The sequence below is a fragment of the Arabidopsis lyrata genome (assembly GCF_000004255.2).
Source record: "Arabidopsis lyrata subsp. lyrata unplaced genomic scaffold ARALYscaffold_6, whole genome shotgun sequence".
Lineage (NCBI taxonomy): Eukaryota > Viridiplantae > Streptophyta > Magnoliopsida > Brassicales > Brassicaceae > Arabidopsis > Arabidopsis lyrata.
Genome location: NW_003302550.1, coordinates 22,846,158 through 22,863,055, shown reverse-complemented (window position 1 = coordinate 22,863,055; position 16,898 = coordinate 22,846,158). Strand labels below are relative to the sequence as shown.

Genomic DNA, 16,898 nt, shown 5'->3' with positions numbered 1-16,898 from the left:
ATCTAAACTTATAACTAAATTAAATATAAAAAAAATTATATATTGTAGATAATAATGAAAGATATTGGGAGATTCCAAATATCTAGATGCATCAACCAGTCAGCTTCACAGGCTTCCAAGGGGAATCTTGAGCGTTAACGACGCTGGAGATTGCTGGGTTCGAACCGTTGCTCCCAACCTTTATGCTCGTCGCAGACTTTCTTGTTGCTTCTCACCATAACAGGCTAAATCTTGAACGTTAACGATCTCTTTGGCTGAGTTTAACAGTGGAGATTTCTCCGTTTGAAGCATTTGATCGTTGTTATTATTAGCGCTACTGTAAGGAGCGACGAAAACTTTGAGAAGAGAGTGGTTGAGGATCACACATTGTTCGATATCAAGATGATCTTGAAGAACATTGCCTTGGAAGACAAGGGTTTGTGTGGAAACAGGGATACGTTGATACTTCTCGATCTTCTGTTTGATCTCTAACACTGTATCCCAGTAACCCAATTCAATCTCGAACTTGTAGCCATCCTGAGTCTCGAAGAACACATCCATAATTGTATCAATAGTGTTTCAAGATCAAGTGGAGAGACTGATGAATCATAATCTGGTTTTATATCATTTAATTCACGTTACAAATGGACCTTATTTGGGCTTGGCCCAAATTAACCTTCTAGGTTACGTGTTTCTTAAGTCAATGAAAAAGAATGCTTATAATTACGTGTTTCTTAAAGATGCGCTTTTAGAAACATATAGATCCGAGCCCTTTATTAACCCTAAACGAAAATTACTTGTCATAGATCTTCTTAAGCATATTTGTAGAAAGCAGTGAAACGAAAATACAATTTAGAAGAAAGCAAGAAACTTAAAAAAAATTGACTGAAAGCTACTAGAAATTAGGAGATTGCAGAGACTTGAGCTTAAAAATGGTAGGGCATTAAGAGCCACCGGAAACACTTCCGTTGAAAATCTCAATCGTGTCGCCGTGATCAACACGGTGCCACCGGAATGACCGGTTTTCGTCCATTACATTCTGTTTGTATATAAAGAAATACCCTTCTTGAGGCAGACTTAATTGTAACCTCTGTTGAATTTTAGCCAACTCTTTCCTCAGCTCTCCAACATTATCCCCTGCGTTCACCTCCACCGGAATCTTCCTAGTCCCGCATTTTGGTAGCACCATTACTCTCAGCTTCTTTGGGTTGTTGTTGTTGTTGTTGCTCATTGGCATCATCACAGGTGAATCTTGATGACCATTATTAGTGATCTGTTCTTTTGAGTTTGACTGTGGAGATTGCTCGGTTTTGAACACTTGATTGTTACGGTTTTGGTCGGGAGAAGAGATGAAAAGTTGGATACGAGAGTGGTTGAGGATCACACATTGTTCGATATCAAGATGATCTTGAAGAACATTGCCTTGAAAGAAAAGGGTTTGTTTGGAAACAGGGATTTGTTGATACTTCTCGATCTTCTGTTTGATCTCCAAAACTGTATCCCAATAACCCAATTCAATCTCGAACGTGAAGCCGCTCCGAGTCTCGAAGAACACATCCATAATCGTATCAATGGTGTTTGAAGATCAATGTAGAGACTGATGAAGAAAAGAGTGAAATGTGAGAAGATGCTATTAAATTCGGACTTTTTGTAACTAAAGTTTCCGCATAATGTGGTAAGTGTTAACTAAAACGACCTATTTCCATGGATTCTTAAATATTTACAATCTTGAGAATAGTGATAAAATACAAAATATGTGTGGAAAATGGAAATCTAGATTAAAGTTCTAGTTGTTTAGATCTCTTTTTTTTTTATATAAATAACTAGATATGGACCCGTGTGTTGCACGGGTTGCCGGTCGAGATTATCATTCTTAATATTTTTATTTTATTTTTGTAAGCTTAACTAAAATTTTATAAAGATATGTATTTTAGAAGATACATCATAATTATTTTGAAATATAGATTTATTAGAATAATGCGAATATAAAACATTATTTATAGTTATGTTATACTAATTATTAAATTATCTAATATAAATGTTGGCCTATTTATAAAATTATATACTTTTTTGCTTATTATAAGTTACGAAGTCATAAATGTTCATATGTTGTATTATTGAATTTTAATAAGTTATTTACATTCATCGGAAGAGTATGTTACATCTTATAATTTTAATGTGGGTAAGATGGAAACAAAACAATGACAATAAGAAAAGATAAAATTATATAGTTACATAAACATATAAATGATATATGTATAATATGTAAACATATAATCTGAGTTACATAAATATAGATGTTTTTTTAGAAAAGTTTGACGTCATAATAAAATCTCTATACTATTAAAAGAGAAGTACAAATGAAAATGGATCGGGTTAAAATCAGAAAATTGACCCGAAATTTTGAAATCTGATCTTTGAATTTTTTTGGAATATAAATTCGAATTAATAATAAAAAATCGAAATAAAATCAAATATTTATGGAAATCAAATAAAATCTGATTGTACTTATGATAACTAATAATAAAAGCATATTCCGAACAATATTATACATTAATTACGTATAATAAATTTGTTCATATATTTTTGGGACTAATTCCATAACAATCAACGTTTTTGTCATTAATTTCGCTCATTTTAGCCAATTATCATTAATTGAAAGATATTTTATTTGCTTCTAAAGATTTCTAGAATATTTATCACAAATAACCCATCTGTTTTATAAATTAAATTGATATTTTTATTTTGGTCGTGTAAATTAAATAGATATTTTTATTTTAGTTGTGTAAATTAAATAGATATGAAATCCATGTAACTAATTTTAATTTAATTAGATTAAATCGAAATTATGATATTTTCATACCTATAGTTTACCAAAGAAGTTTAATTTTCAATTTATAAAGATTTATTGAATATGATTTTAGAATTATTCAACAAGATGATAAGTATTTATTAAATTTTGTGAATCATGAAAAATAATAATTAATTTTTAATCATTATACTTCATCTTTCAATCTCTCATCTAACAAATAAGATACATATTCTATTATTACTATGTACAAACTTCATTTTGTTGTATGACTAAATAATATTCCCATTAGAACTGTCAAAGCGAGTTGATTCGTCCCGTTAAGTCCGTTTTGCGATAGACAAAAAATATTTTGACTTGTAGTTAGTCGGTCCGCACGACCCGCGGGTAGCATATATGAAATACAAACCCATCCCGCGAATGTATGCGGATTTGCGGGATTGTCCATGAATTTTGTTTAAATAATTTTAAAGTAACCAAAATTTAAAATACTACTAAAATAAATAAATAAATAAAAATACTATTAAAAGTTTGTTTAAATTACCACATGTTGAATAAATTATAATTTTATCAATAAATACTAATATGCGGGCTGATCCGCCAATCCGCGGATGAAAACCGATTAAACCTATGACCCACTGCGAATTAATCCATGTGGCCCGCTTATTTGCGAGTTTAATATATTTTCCCAAATCTGCCCTATAGTGAGATGGTGTGGGCTCGACCCGCGGTTTTTGACCTATTTTGACTGCTTTAATTCCTATGAATCGTCTAATTTTAGAATTTTAAAACACAAAATTCTATTTTGTAAATCATAATTAATACGATGGGTATATTTATAAACAATTTTACATTTTCTCTATAATTCGTTATTATGAATATTTATAAGTATACCACACGATTCGTTCTACTAAAAAACACACACAATATTAAATGCAACGTATGTAAACCAATATTCTCCCGCGGTGGACCGCGGGTCCGATCCTAGTTGTAACAATAAAAGAAGAGAACATATGAGATCGTCTATACCTATGTCATGTAACTTTACTTGATAATATGAAATATCCTCAACAGAAAAAAAAACCTTATAAAGAATTAGAGACTATACACTACTAAAAGAAAATTAAGAAAACCACATCAGACTAAACATTATCTATTTGCTACATAGCTTTTGTCATTTTATGCTCATATTACCAATTTCTTCGTTTTTTCTTCTTTCTAATTCTCAAATCTCTATGTATATCTCATTAGATTTCTCTTATTTTTGCTCGAACTCCTCTTTCTTTCTCCTTCTCTCCCTCTCGTCGGATTTCTTCACCACTATATCTTTTTTTTTTCCTATCTCCATTTCTCGCATTCGTCGAGCATCACTACCGAGTCTCACTACTCTAACCCACCACCACAACTGAATCTCACTACTATCACAATCACCACCACCATCAATACTGAATCTCTCTAATTCCGACTCACCACCTTTATCAATATTTACTGCCGTCACCACCACCAAACTTGAACAACCATCATCAACACCAACACCACTATTACCGCCTCTTATCCTCTTTTTCCAACTTCTCTTATTACTTCACCTTCTTTATCTCCTCCGACATTAGTCCAAGCCTTTCCGACAATAATTCTAGTCTATGTCTATCGCCGTTAATAATTATTAATTTGCCTCAATTGCCATATATTCATTAGATCTGAATATCACATGCTATTTTTAGAGTAATATCGTGATTCGAAATATTTTTTTATAATTGATATGATATAACATTGTTAAGAAATTAGTTTGCTTGATGAGAAATATGAGACAATCTATTTGTTTATATAAAAAGTGACTATTTACTATCTTTTTCTTATAGGATTAATAACTGATTGTATAATTTTCTTATTTTTTTCTAATTTTAAATATTTTTCTCGTACAGCTAGTAATTTATAAATCAAACGTTTAACATAATTTTATAATTTTGATTTTATGGAAATATACCTATAAATTCCTTATATATGTATAGTTTTCTTATTATATCTTCTTATATTTTTAAAACTGTTTAAATTTATAATTTTGTTATAATTATCTTTTAAAAACACAAATTTTTGTTGCTAGATGGCAAAAACTCTTATGGAAATATATGTACAATTTTTTTATAATTAGTTTTTTACATTTTAAAATTGTTTAAATTTATAATTTTTTAAAATCATTTTTTTTTAAAAAAAAAGAAAATTTTATTTGACACATGTCAAAAACTCAGATAAAAAAATTTGACACGTATCACGATCACGTGAGTTATTAACTTTGAACACCATACTTTATATAATAAGATATCTTAACCAATTTTTTTATTTTTTTTGTTCTGGATAATGGATATTAATTGACTTAAGTGAAGAATTATAAGCAAACTTACTTTCGGTTTTGTTTTTGGGTATGGTTTTTCAGAAGATTCACTAAATAAAAAAAAGTCTAAACCGTCTTGCATGGGCTTTTTCCTCTTCATACCATTGCATTGCATAATGATTTTTGTATCAAGTTGGTAAACGGATCTAAAGTGTTTTATTCTCATATCATCAAATGGACCTCGTTTGGGCCTGGCCCATATAGAGCCTTCTTGAGTTTTTAAAATAAATAGTTTAAAAAGTTTCCGATACAATGTGTTCACTTTACGTAATCTGATTCCTTTCTTCTTCAAACACTTCAAGAACTATTTACTTTTCTTCTTTCATACATAACTCCTACACTCCAACACTTCAAGAACTATTTACTTTTCTTCCTCGTACATAACTCATACACTCCAAGCTTTCATGCTCAAAATCTCCCTAGTCTTTTTTTGCCAGAAAATCATCAAAGCACAATGACACCAGATCGAACAACTATCCCGATCCATACCAGTCCCGTGCCCCGAGCCCAACCCATGAAGCGTCACCATTCGGCTAGCTACTACGCTCACCGTGTCAGAGAAAGCCTCTCAACCCGGATATCGAAATTCATCTGCGCAATGTTTCTCTTGGTTTTGTTCTTTGTAGGCGTCATTGCTTTCATACTTTGGCTCAGTTTACGCCCTCATCGACCTCGGTTCCATATCCAAGACTTCGTGGTACAAGGTCTAGACCAACCTACCGGAGTCGAAAACGCAAGAATTGCTTTCAATGTAACTATACTTAACCCTAACCAACATATGGGTGTTTACTTTGATTCCATGGACGGTTTCATTTACTACAAAGATCAACGGGTCGGGTCGATCCCGTTGCTAAACCCGTTTTTCCAGAAGCCGACTAACACAACAATTGTGACCGGGACGCTTACTGGAGCTTCCTTAACGGTAAACAGTAACCGTTGGACCGAGTTTTCTAATGATCGGGCTCAAGGAACCGTGGGTTTTAGGCTAGATATAGTTTCAAATATTCGGTTTAAACTCCATAGGTGGATCAGTAAGCGCCATAGGATGCATGCTAATTGCGATATCGTGGTTGGACGAGACGGGTTGATCTTGCCCAAGTTTAACCATAAACGGTGTCCAGTCTACTTCACTTAGATTGATTAATTCATTGGTTTGTTGTTTGCTGTTTTCTCTTTTGTATTTTACTTTTCCTTTTGAATGATTTTGCTTTCTTTACGTTTTGTAACTTGGATTTGGGAGTTTGGTTTTTCTCATTAAATGTATGATCTTCGAGTTAAACATATCAAAGAAACATTTGCAAAAGATTTGGTAAAAGTAAAAACTCAAAGCAATTGGCAGATACTTTAACAGATTACCTCAAGTTTTCTGAGACTGGCGAACAGAATAAGTTATGGGTTCCTTTTGCTCAAAATCTGGGCTTCAACAATTTGCCTTCTCCATTGATGAATTGGGACCTGCAATCAGAACAGTTTTGTAAGACGAAACAATGTATCAGGGAAGCAACAGCAGAGTCCGGCTCTGTTTTAGTTGGGTATGGATCAATTTAGGCTTTTATTTTGACTGGTTCATGACAAAATATTGAATCAAACTTGGATCTTGATGAATGCTGGAAAATTAGATGGAAGTGGAGAGTCAATAGAAGAGAAAGAGAGATTCTTACAGCAGGAAAGCCGCCAAAATCCCCTGGTTCGGTAATGTTTTTAGTAACACAACTATTAGCAGCAAGTCGAACCTATAACCAAAAACCAAACACGGATTTAGATGAAGCACAGCAAATTCATTACTCCATTTATGAAGTTCAAGTTTTTACCTTAGATACAATGGAGACATGGTCTCGAACAGCAACCCGTCCTCCTAATGTTACATAGTCACCAATCCTACAAAACACATTGTCGAAATGACAGCATTGTAAACCCCAGAAGCTTACAATTTCAATCAATGGAACATAAGTTATTTGGTTGCTGGGATTAGATGCATTTACTCTGCTGATCCAGCTATGCCTACTTGGCCACAAAACAAACAACACTTGCCAATAATCACATTGTGACCTATCTGCAAATTTAAGTAAAGAATAATAGCATATTGTTGTCAATTACTGTGATCTACAACGAGTTGCAAGATAGAATTGAAGACGAACCTGAACTAAATTGTCTATCTTAGTGTCATCCCCGATCACGGTATCTCTCCAGCTGCAGAAATGGTAAAGGTTATGGAGCTAAAGAAGAGTGTTACAGGGAACTTGTCAATGAAATATACTGTTACCTGCCCCGGTCAATGCATGTATTTGCTCCGATTTCTACACGATTCCCTATCTTCACATTTAAAGTCTAAGGAAGGCAAGAAAAACACCGAATGATAAAAGTGCTGCATATTGTTATTCAGATTCAAGAAGGCAATCTAGGTGTGCTTACTTGGGGCTTCTTCACCATGTTTCCGTGTTCATCCACGTAAAACCCAAATCCTGAACAGTCAAAGACAAATCTCACAATCCAATCCCTATTCTCAGAAGATAAAGAAGAAAACATAGAATCTGATCTTATAAATAAAACGCATATTGAGTGAAATTCAGACTTGGTCCATACCATCTTGACCAATGCAGACTCCATTATGGATGACACATAAATCACCAATACTACAATTGCTGACTGAAACACTATACCTGTAGACAAGAATAGAATCTTTCAAGATTCTCTTCAAAAACATGTATAAGACGTTAAGCAAAACCGTTACCCGATCTTTGTAGAAGAACCGATCTCGACTGATGGTCCAACTACAGTGTTAGATCCTATACGAACCTCTGGACCCAATATAGCTTTCTCGTGAACCACTGCTCCAAACTCAACCAGAGCCGAGGAATCAATTGCGGCCGAGCTATGGTACATTCCTCCTCCATTTCGCCATCTTAGAAACCCGTTGTCAACATTACCTCCACTACTTGTCTCTAATCTTGACAATTACAACAAAACACAAAAAGTATCATCAACAATCCATTACATAAAATACAAACAAATGTCACCATCTCAACACATAAAACATGTTTCACCATCTAAATGTCACATTCCAGACTTTTAATATTGAAAGCTTTTCAAAATCATGCAATAATTTTCTCAGAGGCATTTCAACAAACACCTGGCTTACGTGATGACTTGATGAACTAAATGCAAACAAAAGTCAAACCTTTAAGGTATAAATTCTTAACGAGACTAACCATTACCTGGAGAAACATTAACAGTGACGGATTCAGTTGATTGATCAGAGCAAACGCATAAACTTCGGCTACTAGAGAAAAACCCAGGTCGCTTCTTCAAAAAGACGCCATGAGTGGACACTGAGAAAAATCTTCGCAAACTAGTCGCCATATAGTCAACCCTTATAGAGATTGAGAAGAAACTGAAGAAATTTAGCGACGCGACCCAAAAAAGCCAAAAGCTTTGATTTTTTTATTTTTTTTTACTTTGTTCCCTCGCAAAGCTTTAAACTTTTTCTTTAACAAAACAAATTAACTAACTGGGATTTTTTTTTTTTTTTTAATAACTAAAAATCAACAATTTCCATGAAATATTTATATTCGACAACCAATCTTGAAATGATGAATAAATAATTTTTATGATTCCCAAAACCTTTGACCAAATCTGTTTTTTAAATCAGATCATTATGTCAATGATGACAACAGAACATTTTATTTCATTATCTTGACAGGCCTTACCAACGAATATTGAAGCTTGAACATAATAATTTCATTAAACAATCTTAATTATCAATGACTAATCGTAGAAATTAGACTTTGAATCCCCTCAATTTCGATGAAGATTATTAAGAAACTCAAAAACAGAGAAAAAAAAACAAAACATGTCTTCTTGTTTCAAATCCTCTGTTTCTCTGATCTCAATTTTCTTCTTTATGATCTTAAAAGCTGTTTCTTCTGCAACAAATCCAATTTATCTCTACCACATATGTCCAAACACAACAACGTACTCAAGAAACAGCACTTACTTAACCAATCTCCGAACTGTTCTTTCATCTCTCTCCTCTCCAAACGCAGCTTACGCATCGCGTTTCGATAACGCAACCGCTGGTGAAGAGAATGATAACAACAGAGTTTATGGTGTTTTCCTCTGCCGTGGAGACGTCTCAGCCGAAATCTGCCGTGATTGTCTTGCGTTTGCGGTCAACGAAACGCTTTACAGGTGTCCAAGAGAGAAAGTGGCAGTGATTTGGTACGATGAGTGTATGTTAAGATACTCTAATCAAAGCATCGTTGGGCAAATGAGAATTAGACCTGCTGTTTTCTTGACGAACAAGCAAAACATCACAGAGAATCAAGTGAGCAGATTCAACGAGTCTTTGCCTGCTCTGCTCATCGACGTTGCGGTGAAAGCGGCTTCGAGCTCGAGAAAGTTCGCTACAGAGAAAGCGAATTTCACGGTGTTTCAAACGATTTATAGCCTCGTGCAGTGCACGCCGGATTTGACCAATCAAGATTGTGAGAGCTGTTTGAGACAAGCGATTAATTGGTTGCCTAGATGTTGTGATCGAAGTGTTGGCGGGAGAGTAATCGCTCCGAGTTGTAGCTTTAGATATGAGCTTTATCCGTTTTACAATGAAACTATAGCTGAGGCTACGATGGCTCCTCCTCTGTCTACGGTGGCTGCACCACCACTGAAACTCCCTTCAGAAGAAGGTGAAATCTTTAACACAAATCTCCAAGATAGTTTTCTTGATGATCTTAAAAAACAGAGTCTTTGTTTAAAAGGTTTAATCTTTATAATCTAAAAATTCTCCAAGATAGTTTCTTAATGATCTTGAAAACAGGATCTGTTTTTTCTTTGGTTGAAGGGTGTAATCTAACACAAATCTCCAAGATAGTTTTCTTGATGAACATAATCTGGTAAAAAGGTTGTTCTGTTTCATATGTTTTTGAAATTGTGTTTAGGGAAAAGCAAGAGCTCGACGGTTAAAGTAACAGCGGTCGCGGTACCGGTTTCTGTCTGCGTGTTACTTCTTGGTGCTATGTGTTGGTTACTAGCAAAAAGAAGGAATAAACTCAGTGCTGAAACAGAGGATTTAGGTATAACCAAAAAAGGAATTGAGCTAATTTTGTCATTTTCTAGTCTAATCTATTAAAAGTTTGAAACTGATCTTGAGAATTCCCCTTTCTTAATGTAGATGAAGATGGTATTACGTCAACAGAAACATTGCAATTCCAGTTTAGTGCAATTGAAGCAGCGACAAATAAGTTTTCAGAAAGTAACAAGCTTGGTCATGGTGGATTTGGTGAAGTTTATAAGGTAACTAATTCTTGTGATCATAGTCATACTTTAATAAAACAAAAAAGGCTTAACTCTTCTGTGTAAAACCCATTTCAGGGTCAGCTTATAACCGGAGAAACAGTTGCAATAAAGAGACTATCTCAAGGATCGACACAAGGAGCTGAAGAATTCAAGAACGAAGTTGATGTGGTCGCAAAGCTACAACACAGGAATCTAGCTAAGCTCTTGGGATATTGCTTAGATGGAGAAGAGAAAATACTTGTCTATGAGTTTGTTCCTAACAAAAGCCTCGACTATTTCCTTTTCGGTATAACAAATCATTACTCATTACCTCTAAAGAAAATTTCGGTTTTCGGGTTAGTCAGATTGTTTTTGTGCTTGTAGATAATGAGAAGAGAAGAATTTTGGATTGGCAAAGAAGGTACAAGATTATTGAAGGGATAGCTCGAGGAATACTATATTTACATCGAGATTCTCGGCTTACAATCATCCACCGTGACCTTAAAGCGAGTAACATACTCTTAGATGCAGACATGAATCCGAAGATCTCAGATTTCGGTATGGCTAGGATCTTTGGTGTTGATCAAACACAAGCCAATACTCAAAGAATCGTTGGTACATAGTAAGTTTTTTTTTCCTCTTGTAATCTTGACTGTTCAATTATTTATTTGATTTCTCATTTCGATTAAACAAGTTCTCTCGCTAGTGGTTATATGTCTCCCGAGTATGCAATCCACGGGCAATACTCGGTGAAATCGGATGTTTACAGCTTCGGAGTCTTGATTCTTGAACTCATAACCGGCAGAAAGAACAGTAGCTTTTATGAAGAAGATGGTCTTGTAGATTTAGTGACCTACGTAAGTATATTTATAACCATTCAAAAACTTATTTTTTAAGTACTGTTTTCAGAAACATTCTAAAAATTTGCAGGTGTGGAAGCTATGGGTAGAGAATTCCCCATTGGAGCTAGTAGATGAAACAATGAGAGGGAATTTTCAGACAAATGAAGTGATCAGATGCATTCACATTGCACTGTTATGTGTTCAAGATGATTCTTCAGAGAGACCTTCAATGGATAACATTCTTGTGATGATGAACAGCTTCACTGTTACTTTACCAATTCCAAAGCGATCTGGGTTTCTTCTTCAAAACATGAGAGATTCTAAAGATCAATCTGCAACAAGCAAGTCTTTGCCTTTGTCTGTTGACGATTCTTCCATCACTATTGTTCATCCTCGTTGACTTCCCCAATTAGTTCCACTAATGTTATGTTGTAACTATGTGAAACAAAGCAAGAACTTATGAAACAAAGCAAGAACTTATTTAGTTATGTCCTAAAAGACAATTACATAACCGCTAAAGCTCTAGAAACCACAATCAGGGAGATTTGAGATATCCTCACACAACATTGCCAAGACAGCAAGTTCCTCAAACAATCAGATATAGAGCACATAAAGTACCCGATTCATATGAACGTTCGAGCTTGGTACAGAAAAATATATGTCAAAACCACAATCAGAAATTACAAACCTCTAAAACAATTGTTGTTGTTGTTATACAGATGAAAGAGGGACTCGAACCACCAGTTTTAACCGTAACTTAGGCGAGAGTCGAGGAGTTTTGCGGAAGTTTGTCTGCGAGGTATTCCAATCTCACATGCATTCACTCTAGCAGCAAACCGAAGAGAGCATAGAGACTCTCCAGTTGAAGATGGATCAGGTGATATGTTAACAAACATTAAGGTCTTTGAGTCCCCTCCTAAACATGGCTGTTTAAAATTGATTTTCCCTAATTAGAATGATCTAGATAGACAGATCATATGCATAATGATTCAGAAGTCAAAATGTTATCTAACCTGGAGCAGATATGTTAACTTTGAGTTTCTGAAAGGTACATGATCCTCTTTCTTTGCCAATGCAAATATAACATCACTCAAAGCAGACAAACTTTTGTTTATAGCCTGGTGAAGTAAATAATAAAGATTAGAGGGCAAGTCCAAAAAATCAATGGGAATAACTTAGAAGACTGTATTTTAAAAGCAAAAACCTGTGTCTCCTTTAATCGGTCTCCGGTTGCCCCGCTTCTTGAAAGTCGCTCACTTCCAGCAAGATCAATTAGGTTAAGAACACCTTGTACCTGCTGTTCAGTGCTCTGAAATAGGAGAGAGTGTTGGTGTTTTCATACGTGAGAAATAAATCTACAACACAAAACAATAAACCAGAAAGACAAAAGATATTAACCTCATTCACACCAGAAATCCTAAGAGTAAACACAAAATGACTTCTTGATGATTGTTCATTCATATGGGTCTTACCAACAGACCTACAAAATAAGATTTTTAGCTTTGTAAATTGGTCTACCATATAACTATACAGAAACGACAGTGTAACAATATCCTCAACAGAATCCAAAATTTAAGACAAACCTGCTCTGAGCAGCCTGTTGCAATAGTGAGGAGATTTGTCCAATGCTGCATACATCTACTATTGTCAGGTCACTAACATGAGTGTTTCCATTAACATCATGTGTGATTGTATATTGTCTTCCAGAGGTGCTACTGTCTGCTCGCACAGATTCTATAGCAATTGTTCGGTTTGTAGACAACAAATCCCTGATGGACTCGTTATATATCTCCAACATGGATACCTACAAATAAAAGGCAATCAAAACAATGCTACCAATGTAAGTATTCAACAAAAGTTAGAACATTTTAGGAGAAATATTTACCTGCATCTTGTATTTCCAGCCTTGTGTACTAAGACTTTGGCTGGTTTTGAATATTTGTTCAAGTGATCGAGGGATCAGTCCTTTCTGTTCTGGTGTTTCAGGCCTGCCCATCATTGTGTAGGTTTTGCCAGAACCTGTCTGACCGTAGGCAAAAATACATACCTGTGTCCACAAAGATTTGAGAAAGATGCGATGACAAAAGAATCAGTCAAAGTTATGTCTGTCTCACTTAGACAAGAGTTGGTGCAGTAACAAAGGAATCAGTCCAAGTGTTGTCTGCCTCACTTAAACAAGAGCTCTTAATAAAGCCAACTACAACTAAATAAGGACAATAACCATGAGTCAAATACTTGTATCTAACTAGAATTGCATATTAGGTATCTATCTACAAGATAGTCAAAACAAGGAAGATATTGAACCTTGTAGCCATCTAATGCGCTCTGCACAAGTTGAGATATTTCAAAGAATACTTCCTCCTGAGAAGCTCCATGGTCGAAGACCTTGTCGAAGGTGAAAGGATGCTTGTTACCTGAAAACCCCAAATATGACAAGGCATGAAAAATGTATTAATGTCTAGGACAAGCATATTATCCTAATTGAGCAAAGTAAATAAGGTGAGTTGCAGATCTTACCACTTTGGACAACATCAATGCCTCTACCAAGAGATTCAGTTGATGTAGGATAGGCAATAACGCTGGCCTCTTGGCGTCCTCCATCATCTGGTAGCAATGGGCGCACTCGGCAGAACACGCGTATGTTTCCTTTGAGTTCCTGAAATAACAACTTTCCTTAGTGGACATAAAGAAAGTAACAGGAACTTAAAATGTTTCTAAGAAGACATTTTCATACAAGAATGGTGTTATGAAGCTTCTTCCGTAACAACTCTCCTTCATAAAGTTGACGCTCCGTGTCTGCAAGGCGATCTTGCAGTTCATGCACATGTTGTTTCTGCTCCTCAAACTCTGTCATAGTATGAGACATAGATGCATCTACCATCTGTCAAAAGCAAATTAAAAGTATGTCAGTGTAAAGAAACAATTGGCAAACTAAAGAGTATCTGAAAGTTGGCAGATCACCAATCCAAATTCTAAAGTATACTTGCTCATATACCTTAAGCTTTTCCTTAGCAAAAGCTAATTCCTGCTCCAACATTTTTATACGCTCTTTTTGCAACGAACATGTTTCCTGCAGCATAAGATTGACATTGTCAGACAACTAAAATAACCATGAGTCAAATACTTGTGATGTGAAACTTTGTCTTTGAACTAACCTCCAAAGATCCTGATTTTGCAATCAGAATGTCCAACTCATGAGATGACTTTCCAACACTCTCCTTGTACATCAGTATCTCATCAGCCAGCTTTTGCGACTGTACAACCTGGCGATCACGATCATCACGGACTTGTTGGAGCTCACTCCGAAGGTTGTTGACTTCCATCAACAATGACTCCTTTTGTTTTACCGCTTCATCTTGTGAAACCTTGATAACAGAAAGGGAAGAGAGACAAATTTAGAAGCAAAGAAATCAGTCATAAATTAAAAAAATTGCAAGACTTACGCCTGTAATAGATGAGGAATAATTACCCGGCTCAATGCTAATTGATCTTGTAGTGATTTACTGTGACCTCTTAGGGTAGTAAGATTCTCCAGTATACTTGACTTTTCCTTTTCAGCACGAGTATGCGCCTCTCGAACTGCTTCAAGATCAGTCTGGAGTTTTGTGTTATATTGTTGCAGACTTGTGTTGTACTCTTGCAGCCTTTTGTACATATCTTCAAGGGACATCACCTAGAAACAAAAAACAATCCACTTAATACAACAATAAAAAGATTATGCCAAGAGCTGAGAGGAGTAACAGAGAGTGAAACAACTAAACTCAATAGCAAAAAGCAAATCTTCGTACCTTCTGTTTCGCAGCCATTTTCTCTTCTGTAACTTTGTCAAGCTCATCTCGTAGAGAAACTTGAAGCTTCTCAGCTGCATCTCTACATTCTTTTTCTCTTCTGTAATTTTCAATTGCTTCCTAGTAGTCATAACCAATTAAGAGAAACAAAACTTGATAAAAGTCTCTTTGGGAGATGATAAACTATGCAATGAAAAACATTCTTTGAGCGATAACTCCTCACCAATTTACTCAACTCCTCCTTGGACAACTTTTCCTGAAGTGATGCTATTTTCTCCTTCATCTCTGCTATAGTTGCTTGTAGCACTTCCTCTTTGGTCTTTGCATCCAACTCTGAAAGTTTAATTAGAAAACCAAGTCCATATTCAGTGTACACAAACTAAGACATGATGGAAACTAAACTCACCTTTATCACAGTATCTTTTCTCTGCAGATTGAAGAGAAGAACAAAGATTTTCCTTCTCCTGAACATGAGTTTCGTCCACTTGTTGGAACCATCTAACACAAACCTTAAGCTTCTTGATAATATCCGTCATTTGCTCAATCTTACCCTATAGTACCACCACAATGACAACACATTTTTAAAGTGAAACGGCATAGATTTTTCCCAAAATCTCATAGAATCAAACAATTGGTTATCGGGTAACAGACCTTGGTATCAAATTTTCCAGCTTTAGCTCTCTCGTTAAGCAAAGCCAAGACTTCATCTTTTGTAAATTCAACTTTACCACACTCCTCTGTACTGCCCACATCGCTGTTCGCGGTAACATCTTGTCTGTTCACTGTCGAAAACACTTGTCTTCTTCCGGTAACTTGCGTTTCCGCTTTCCTTCTTGAAAGAGCTTCCTTTTTCTTAAACATAGTTCAGAAACAAACAGAAAAAAAACATCAAAATTTAAGTAAATCCACCGAAATCAATTTCCCAAGACACCCATATTTACAATGCGAAATCACCCACAGAAATTTAATTTGATATGCCAATGCCATGGAACAAAATCCTAATTCAAACAATTACACTGAAAAATATCATTACGAATTTTAGAAAATCTAAATCTATGAAAGAAAAAGAAAAAAAAGGCTTACGACGTTTGGACTAGGCAAAGGAGCGCGATTCTGGTTGCGAAGCGGCATCTTTGATAAACAACTTGCGATGGATTTCTTCACCTTATGCTCGTCAACGATGAAGATGCTTCCGATTGAATCCGGGAGAAATCAGACCTTATTTTTCTGAATCTGAGACGGGAAATTAGGGTTCTTGATTTATTTTTCCTAATTGGGAGATTTAAGAGATTGAGGAAGGAGGAGGAGGAGCCTGTTATTTGAATATTTGAAAACAGATCGGCGGACTCTTGTAAAATTGTAACGTTACTCTTGTCCTTGATTTATTCATTAATATTTAAATTATTATTATATAAAGTATAGGCTCCTCCATATGGGCCAATGACTTAACTCTCAGGCCCATAAAAATTGTTTTTTTTTTTTTTTAACATCAAAAACTAATCTATTGTTTTCCATTATTTTGAAGTGAGACTCACAAAAATGTCCCTTTTTCAATACCCCTTTTCAAAAATGCTCCCTTTAGATGTCCATTTTTAAAAATACCCCTTTTATGTACAAAATGACTAAATTACCCTTCTTTTAATAAAAGATATCATAAATATTTAAGGAAATATAACAAAATTAGGTCCACAAAATACAAAATATTTTTTGGCGGGAAAAGTGATCCCCCAATTTTTCCCGCCAAAACACTTGTAAAAATTTGTAAAACCTTTAAAATACCTTGTAAAATTTTCCCGTAAAATTTTTTCCCGCCAAAAAAT

At 35.1% G+C, this 16,898-nt stretch overlaps 6 protein-coding genes across 6 annotated transcripts; 2 read left to right on the top strand and 4 right to left on the bottom strand.

The window, feature by feature from the left end:
- Nucleotides 1-114: 114 nt before the first annotated feature.
- LOC110227232 lies at nucleotides 115-625 on the bottom strand. The gene is given in 2 exon segments (XM_021020831.1): nucleotides 115-224; nucleotides 226-625. Coding segments are annotated over 2 exon segments (405 nt in total). The 5' UTR covers nucleotides 541-625; the 3' UTR covers nucleotides 115-134.
- A 123-nt stretch (nucleotides 626-748) lies between these two features.
- On the bottom strand, nucleotides 749-1,553 carry LOC9310906. The gene has a single exon (XM_002872695.2). The coding sequence runs from the start codon at nucleotides 1,538-1,540 to the stop codon at nucleotides 923-925; it is 618 nt and encodes a 205-aa protein (XP_002872741.1). The 5' UTR covers nucleotides 1,541-1,553; the 3' UTR covers nucleotides 749-922.
- A 3,827-nt stretch (nucleotides 1,554-5,380) lies between these two features.
- LOC9308810 (NDR1/HIN1-like protein 10) lies at nucleotides 5,381-6,421 on the top strand. Its single transcript, XM_002874792.2, has one exon. The coding sequence runs from the start codon at nucleotides 5,632-5,634 to the stop codon at nucleotides 6,310-6,312; it is 681 nt and encodes a 226-aa protein (XP_002874838.1). The 5' UTR covers nucleotides 5,381-5,631; the 3' UTR covers nucleotides 6,313-6,421.
- Nucleotides 6,405-8,638, bottom strand: LOC9310905 (probable UDP-3-O-acylglucosamine N-acyltransferase 1, mitochondrial). The gene is made up of 10 exons (XM_021020789.1): nucleotides 8,393-8,638; nucleotides 7,909-8,119; nucleotides 7,761-7,837; nucleotides 7,590-7,639; nucleotides 7,441-7,505; nucleotides 7,316-7,367; nucleotides 7,160-7,230; nucleotides 6,989-7,055; nucleotides 6,839-6,910; nucleotides 6,405-6,632 (listed from the first exon to the last, which is right to left on the bottom strand). The coding sequence occupies exons 1-10, from the start codon at nucleotides 8,535-8,537 to the stop codon at nucleotides 6,567-6,569; spliced, it is 876 nt and encodes a 291-aa protein (XP_020876448.1). The 5' UTR covers nucleotides 8,538-8,638; the 3' UTR covers nucleotides 6,405-6,566.
- A 301-nt stretch (nucleotides 8,639-8,939) lies between these two features.
- Nucleotides 8,940-11,774, top strand: LOC9308809 (cysteine-rich receptor-like protein kinase 25). Its single transcript, XM_002874791.2, has 7 exons — nucleotides 8,940-9,859; nucleotides 10,112-10,246; nucleotides 10,345-10,466; nucleotides 10,545-10,755; nucleotides 10,833-11,070; nucleotides 11,155-11,305; nucleotides 11,379-11,774. The coding sequence occupies exons 1-7, from the start codon at nucleotides 9,028-9,030 to the stop codon at nucleotides 11,688-11,690; spliced, it is 2,001 nt and encodes a 666-aa protein (XP_002874837.2). The 5' UTR covers nucleotides 8,940-9,027; the 3' UTR covers nucleotides 11,691-11,774.
- A 37-nt stretch (nucleotides 11,775-11,811) lies between these two features.
- Nucleotides 11,812-16,548, bottom strand: LOC9310904 (kinesin-like protein KIN-14D). The gene is made up of 17 exons (XM_021020708.1): nucleotides 16,162-16,548; nucleotides 15,730-15,930; nucleotides 15,485-15,629; nucleotides 15,302-15,411; nucleotides 15,079-15,198; nucleotides 14,760-14,963; nucleotides 14,446-14,655; nucleotides 14,286-14,360; nucleotides 14,025-14,171; nucleotides 13,808-13,946; nucleotides 13,595-13,704; nucleotides 13,176-13,337; nucleotides 12,874-13,094; nucleotides 12,689-12,770; nucleotides 12,495-12,599; nucleotides 12,304-12,408; nucleotides 11,812-12,216 (listed from the first exon to the last, which is right to left on the bottom strand). Exons 1-17 carry the CDS (start codon nucleotides 16,207-16,209, stop codon nucleotides 12,037-12,039), a joined length of 2,364 nt encoding a protein of 787 aa, XP_020876367.1. The 5' UTR covers nucleotides 16,210-16,548; the 3' UTR covers nucleotides 11,812-12,036.
- Between the last annotated feature and the right edge of the window lie 350 nt (nucleotides 16,549-16,898).